At 38.6% G+C, this 7269-nt stretch overlaps 1 protein-coding gene across 1 annotated transcript in view; it reads right to left on the reverse strand.

Moving 5' to 3' along the window:
- The window catches only part of SH2D4B (SH2 domain containing 4B), a 73648-nt gene that overhangs the window by 42455 nt on the left and 23924 nt on the right, over positions 1-7269 (reverse strand). The window contains exon 4 of the mRNA XM_009278810.1: positions 1797-1941. Coding sequence (XP_009277085.1) covers positions 1797-1941 — 145 coding nt within the window. The remainder of the gene's footprint in view (positions 1-1796; positions 1942-7269) is intronic.

Consider the following 7269-nt stretch of genomic DNA (forward strand, 5'->3'; position numbering starts at 1 on the left):
GAAATCATGGTCAAAACCCTTCACAGCTTATTCCTTTCCTCTCTGCCTTCTCCCATAATTCCTCTGCTGCATTTCTGATATCTGTCCCTGTACAACCAGCATTCCTTGAGAAAACTGAGACAGCAATTTAAAACCTCAGTTACCTCCTTAATGCAACAGTAAGAAAATGATAGCTGGTTTTCACAATGTTGATAGGATTTTGTTTTATTGCCAATTTCAGTGTAAACATAGGCTGGCTTTTTTTTAATTTTTTATTTAAATGGTTGCAAATTTATTTTCTTTCTTTATCTACCATCAAAGAAATGCTAAAGTACATAACACCATCCTCTATGCTAGGTTGCCAGCTGATGCTAATTGACAATGCCTCATTTTCTACAAAACTAAAGGGCTATTTTTTCCCCAACTCATTCTGCTCTTAAACACCCAAAATACAGAAAGCTATAGTTTTCCTTTCCGAATAAACATGTACACCTGGATTTAGATAATTCTCCAGGAAATAATTACCTTCTCTTTATTGACAGTGTAATATACAGAGGTTTTATTGATCAAAAAAGAGCGTAGCCTGCTATGAGCTTGGAAAATGGCACCAGTGTATCTTACATAGATTTAATTCATGTTGTACAGAATGATTGACTATCACATCAATTCCAGGTAATAGGACTTCAGTAATTAGTCTTCAGGAACTCCTGAAGTGATGACTAAACCCATAAAATGAACTCATTGCATATTTTGAAACATTTCTTTTACTTCTGTCAGGAAATAAGTAATGCTACAGCAATATTTTTTTCCTACTTCATGAGGTATTTCATGTAACACATACTGACTATCAGCTCCCTAAACCTCCATTTTTAGCATTAGCTAATTAACCTTTGTGCTATATATAATTAATACAATAACCCCACATGAGCTAAAACTTTCCAATCATTACATTTCCTTTTTCTGCAGAGTAATCAAATCAGTATAGATGTGGGAAATAAAAAATATTCTTCCCCCAACAAAAATGCACAACTCTTACTGCAAACAAATTTCCTCCTTCTAAAGCCAACTATACAATAGACTCCAGATGGAGTAGACGTACATTTTATTCACAACAAGCTATTAAGTCTTATTTACTCATAATGTGGACCTTTACTTACCTACAGTATGTATGTATACATATATAGAGTAATATATTTGTTCTGTTCCTTACAGGCTTTTAAAAATCACTAATGTACTTTAAACTAATCACAATGATGATATTAAGAAAGAATTTCAGGGTGGCTAAAAAGGAACAGCACCTGCATAGAGTGAGATCATCATCATAAGGATTTTTTTTCAGGGCAACAATCTAAGTATTATTTACTGTAATCTTTTGAAATGAAGTGAGTTTCAGTGCTGATATCACAGCTTGACCCCATCACCATATGGAAGTAATTAAAATACAGATGAAGACAGATTTAACCACTTCAGAGATAGCTGAGGACAAGCTGTCAAAATAACTGTGTCCAGAATTATTATTACTAAGCCAAAACTGTTAATTAATTACACTAGACAAAAATCAATGATCTCAGTCACTGTACATGAAAAATTTTCTGTAAGGCATTGACATGGATTCTTACTCAGAAAGAAATGTGAAATTGGTAAACTCACAGTAACTTCTGTTCGTAAGGTCAAGCTGGTAATTTCCCATAAAATAATACAGCATTTTGCATTGCTCTGGGTAGAAGAGGTTTTCGGCAATACCTTTTTCCATTCTACAAGTCTCCTTTTATTTGCTTTTAGAAATACATTAATCCTGTGAAGGTAACTTTACTCACACTGTTCTTCCCACTCCTGGTCATCGTCGCTGTGTTGACTATGCTGCTGAGCTTGCTTGAGGCTCAGATACAACTCTTTTGCTCGGATTTCTTCCTGCTGCCTTATTTGTTCTTCACCCTTTTGTCTTTCCTCTTCTTCTCTTTTCTAGGCAAAATGAAGTAAAACAGAGGTGACTGAAGAGGAAGAATGTGCCAAAAGTTAGGACACTGCTTCAGTTGCTTCCTCCCACAGAGTAGCCACGTTACCTTGGACAAATCACTGTCTCGTCTACCTTTGGCTTTCTCACCTGCCACAACAGGCATAATAGAAGTTTCCTACCTCTTGGGAACTTCTGAGAAAGGTATGTTTTGAGACGCACAGGTATCACAGGAATAAGGAACATGTAAGTAGCTAAGACCTGAAATCTATATGGGAAACATGTTTTATCACGTGGCACCAAAGCCTGTGCTATCCTACAATCCATAAGCAGTGCTCATTTTAAGTCCACGTGTACTCCCATTGGAGATATCACTGTCACTCAAGCAGTATACACACCATCTACAGAATCTGTACAATTCAGTAACTGATTTACTGGTGTTCTTAGTTTAGCAACTGTCACCATGTGTTGTCATGCCCGACACAGAGAATAATGTTTTCCAAATATCAAGATCATTACATTCCGGAAGAAAAGCCGGATCCTTCAGCACACACCAGTCACTTTGCAAAATGTAGCTAAAAGTAACATACAAAGAAGTTCCCTTCCAAGAACACCTGAAAGGAGATGGAAATCTGATAAAGATTGCCTCTACAGCTGGCCTTCCACATACTATCAATAACACAGGAGCTTGATTAGTGCAGAAATAGGAATCCATATCTGTTTTCTAATAAATTTTCCCAATTTCCTTAGGTAGCGAAGAAGCAGATTTAATTCATTGTTCAACCGAACCCCGCAAAAAACCCAAACCTGAACTTCATGAACTGTTACTCATATTATTGAAATAACTTGAATTATGAATAAGAATAGTTTTTTATTTAATTTTATAATGGAACCAACACTATACCCTTTTGGGTAACAAACTTATGAAGAAGAATTTTGTTACAAGTCGCTGCGTAAAATCACCCTGAATTACTAACCTAGTTACCTAACCTAACCTATAAGTAAGGGAAGCCCTAAGTAGATCATGAAATGTTGCAAAATGTTAATCCTATCAAATTTCTAGGGTGAAGCAACTGACATCCAGTTGAACAAAATCTGGTGAAACTCTGCGTTTTACATTAGGAGGTTTGGGGGAAGATCCTTCTGTCTTCCTTAAATAACTTTTGTTTATTAAAGGTCAGAAGTGGGATTTCATAAGACCGTTGCATTTCCTAACTTTGCTCCCCTCCGGTGGGATTTTAATGTTTCATTGCAATTGGACAGGCAACAGTTGAGCACAGGAAAAAAACCAAACAAACAACCCCCCCTGATTACTTTAAACGGGAAAATGATTTTGTCAAATGTACCAACACATTCTATCAGTCAGCTGAGCTGACATATTTGAGCAAATGTTTCTTAGCCACAGCCTTTGGAGTGGTAATTTTTTTTTTTCTTAAGACATGGTATGAAGTAAAGTCTGAAAATTACGTTCAGATGGGATTGCTCCTGCTCTCAAAAGGGAATCAGACATATTTAGCTTCCTTTTTATTATATTGTATTTCGGCACTGTGAACTTTGTGGAAAGGCATGTTTTCTAAGTTTGAAAACAAACTTTCATCACAGCAGGATTCACAGCATGACCAAAACAATCCGTGGTCTATTTTAATAAGTACTACAAATATGAGTGGAGAGATTTAAAAAATGGGGCCCAAATCTGACTTCTGTTATTCTCTAAACTTAGTCTGTGGGTTCAGGAGATGCAAAACTGAGCTTTCATGATGTTACTCATAATCCTGCAAAAAGTAACTTGCATACCTATTTTTTTTAACACGTAGGTTCTTCCTGTTCAGTGTTTGAAGATGCTACTTATATGAAAGTTCACACTATGTATAAATGTATGTTATAATTCAGCCTCTTTTTAGGCTGAAAGGGGCTGAACTATCCAAAAGCTATATTAATTCAGTAAAAGTACATATTACTTGATTAATACTTCCCTACAGTAAATAGTTTGTATTTTATAATACATTGGAAAAGTACTCATTCGAAGGTTGTCTGTCCTATCTTAACGCCTGCCAAAAGCAACCCCAATGGAGTAATATGAATGTCCAAACAATGTTGTTGTTTGATGCCCCTAAGAGGGACTCATACATGTTTTCCCAATGGTGAAACAGGTTTCTGGAAAGTCTGTCTGGAAAACAGAAGAAACCTTTTGTCCAGCGTGGGGAAGGAAAGGCTTTTTCTTCTCTCCTTCCCCCACCCCAGTTCTCTCTAGCTCTGCAGAAGTTATCTGTTGTTAACCAGAAATCTGGAATTAAAGGAAGACAACTCCAATTCTTTTCGGAAGATGGCTTTCCAAAGCAAACAATATTGTTGTTTGCAACCTCTAGAAGCTCAGTGAGGGACAGAAGCAGCAGCAGGAATCAGGACTGTTTGGTTGTTCTGGTCGGGGATCGCACGACGGCACGTTTGAGGAAGAAAGACAAAAAGACTGAAAAGAAGTAGGCAATTTAGCAGTGACAAGCAACAGCATCTTCAGAGTGGGAAAACGGAACAAATGCAAATCTCCACCCTTTGAAATAATTCAACCTCTTTTCCACTTCCCTAAGTAACATAAATCAACATTTCTCCATTTAGCACAGCTGAGCTCCACCAGTTTACACCAGCAGAGGATCCGTCTTCTTGATAATACAACAAATCAAAAGACGTGAAATATTGCGTATTAATAGTGATGTACCTATGTAGTGAATAATAGTTCCATAACACACATGATGAACAATACATTAGGCTGCTCTTATTATTTCTGAGAAAGAAAAGCCTAGTATTGTTCTTCAGTCAATTTTAATGCTGGTATCTTTGATTATTTCTAACATCATCCTCCCGTTGTTATCTCCCGAGTCCTAAAAAGATTAGTTGAGTGGACAGTTCATTATTTTTGAAAAGTCAATGCTTTTTGGAAGCACCAATTTCAAAGCCCAGCAGCTTCTTCAGAATAAAAAAAATACATTAAAAAATAAATTATCTCTTTAAATACCCCACAGAATTAGGGATTCCGTATTTCAGTTGCTAGTAAATGGCTCTATTCCCTTCTTGGAAAAGGTCTGCAATCAGCTATTCTTTATTCTATGAGGAGAGTATTTATTCACTTAGCTTCACTACCTAGAAAAATCCAATACATCTAGGATATCTTTTCAGGAAGATGGACAGACACAGGGGTAATCCTGGGTTATCAAAATGTTTTCTATTCAACATCTCAAACCACAAGGTAAACTTAATGGGGGGGGGAGGGGGGGGGGGGGGAATCTCACAGCAGTTTCCCTGAATCACACAAGACTTTTGTCACAAGTTTGGTTTTTTTTAGTGTAGCTATTGTTGAAGCATTTGTAGTAAAAAGATGAACGCGTCTAAAAAAAACCCAAAAATAAACCGAAAACTAGAATTCAGGCAGAGTTTGAGTTCTTAATGGAAAGCAGTAATGCCTACTAAGAAAATTCTACCTCTTTTTTTTTGTTTTTTTTTAGTGAGAAGAAGGAGATTTAAGTCAAAGAGACAACAACAACAAACTTAACGCTGGCACCTGATTCTGAATTCACAAAGCTTTTTCATATAATTTTCCTTTTTAAAGGAAGAAAACTTTTAAATTCTATTTATTCAAATTAGCGCACAGATGCACACAAGTACATTCTACAACTCCTTAAAGGCGTGTGTGAGGAGAAACAACCCTTGTTAGCATGACACAGGAAAGAAAAGTCATCCTTTTGTCAAGTATGAGTAAAAAGTGTATGTTTGTCTTTAAAATGAACAACAATTGAAGTTTTCACATTTACTCCACTGGAAGAATGCAGCAACCAGTTTATCTGCTTCTCCCCGTGAACCCAATCCTGCACTGAGCTGAGTGAAGAGCTATGATAATCTACAAACACCACCTTCTGCCTGGCAGTTGAGAGAGATTGTACTGTGTGCCGTGACCCTTTCAGCTCTTCCAGAATAATTAGGAAGGTGACAATTCAGTACATAGTTGCAAATTGCCAAGAAATACCAACCTGCTGCAACAAATCACACTGGTAATTCAATAGGCAGCAGTAATCCTCTCCAGCTTTAACTCCTCTGGAGAATTTGAACATGCTAAATGATCTTATCTAGCCTCTGGCAGTTGAGCATTTACCACAAACTTCTTACTTGTTACTGTAAATGTGTGCCTCGCAATGTTTGATAGCTCTACTACAGCCAGCTCTAAATAATATTTAATATTAGCCATGGTTAACTTCTAATGTTTCAGTCTAATGCAGATGAGAGGAGATTAGGTCAGCATTTAGTTTTTGCTGCAGAAAGATTTTAAAAAACGCACTGAGGAAAAGCCAAAATACAGCAGTTGATTTTTTTCCAATGGAAAATTGAGCTTCTGGCTGCCACGGCTCTCGGGGTTTCTCTGGGGAGTCTTACGCGATGCAGGGGAGCTGAATGACTGCCACCCCGCTCAGGGCAAAACCTACAAGACATATTTGTTACAACAGTCCTCTCCGAAGCAAAGGATGCCTGGGATTCCCTCAATGCTTCAGGCTGGCAGGAATTGTCTTTGGCAGCCTGAGAGCTGCAGCCAGTGGGCTGCATTACAGCTGCTGTGAATCTCCTGAGACCCCTCAGCAATCACCCCTGAGCCAGGGCAGACATTCAGGCTACCTGCCACAGAGCTGAGAGCGCAGGTCGTCTTCAGATCTGAGCCCTTAGGACTCCCTGCTCTGAAGAAGGGAATCTGGAAATCCTGGGGTCCCCGGCTCCAGGACAGCCTGTTCTCAGCAAGGCTGACACAGCAGGCTGAATTCTGAGATCAGCGTTCTCCACAAACCCACCTGACAGTTTCCAACAGAGCTGTGAGTATCAGCAGAAATATGCCCAACCCTTCCCAACCTTTTTCTGAGAAAATTCTCTCACGTGCTTCAGAAAAGAAAGTGTTTGCAGAGACATTATTTTCTTCTCTACTGCCAGTGTCTCAAAAGGAACACAGTCTGCAGCACTTCACTGGTCTGTGCATATATTTGCACAGAGACAAATGTGTGGAAGGCAGTCATGTTTCATGCAGAAGTTACACTTCAGTCATGGGTATGCCCCAGGACACGCTATTCACACATGGCTCATATAGGGAGGTAACAACATACTCTGGTTCACAAAGACCCTCTTTTAGATGAGATAGAAAACAAAGCTAAGGACTATTCCTGATTAGGAGAGATCTGAGATTTATTGCATGAGCTGGAGCAGACTCTACCTGGGTAACTGTCATGGTTTAACCTCAGTCGGCAACTGAGCACCACGCAGCCGCTCGCTCACTCCCCCCACCCGGTGGGATGGGGGAGAGAATTGGA

The sequence above is a fragment of the Aptenodytes forsteri genome, unplaced genomic scaffold (assembly GCF_000699145.1).
Source record: "Aptenodytes forsteri isolate BGI_AS27 unplaced genomic scaffold, ASM69914v1 Scaffold226, whole genome shotgun sequence".
Lineage (NCBI taxonomy): Eukaryota > Metazoa > Chordata > Aves > Sphenisciformes > Spheniscidae > Aptenodytes > Aptenodytes forsteri.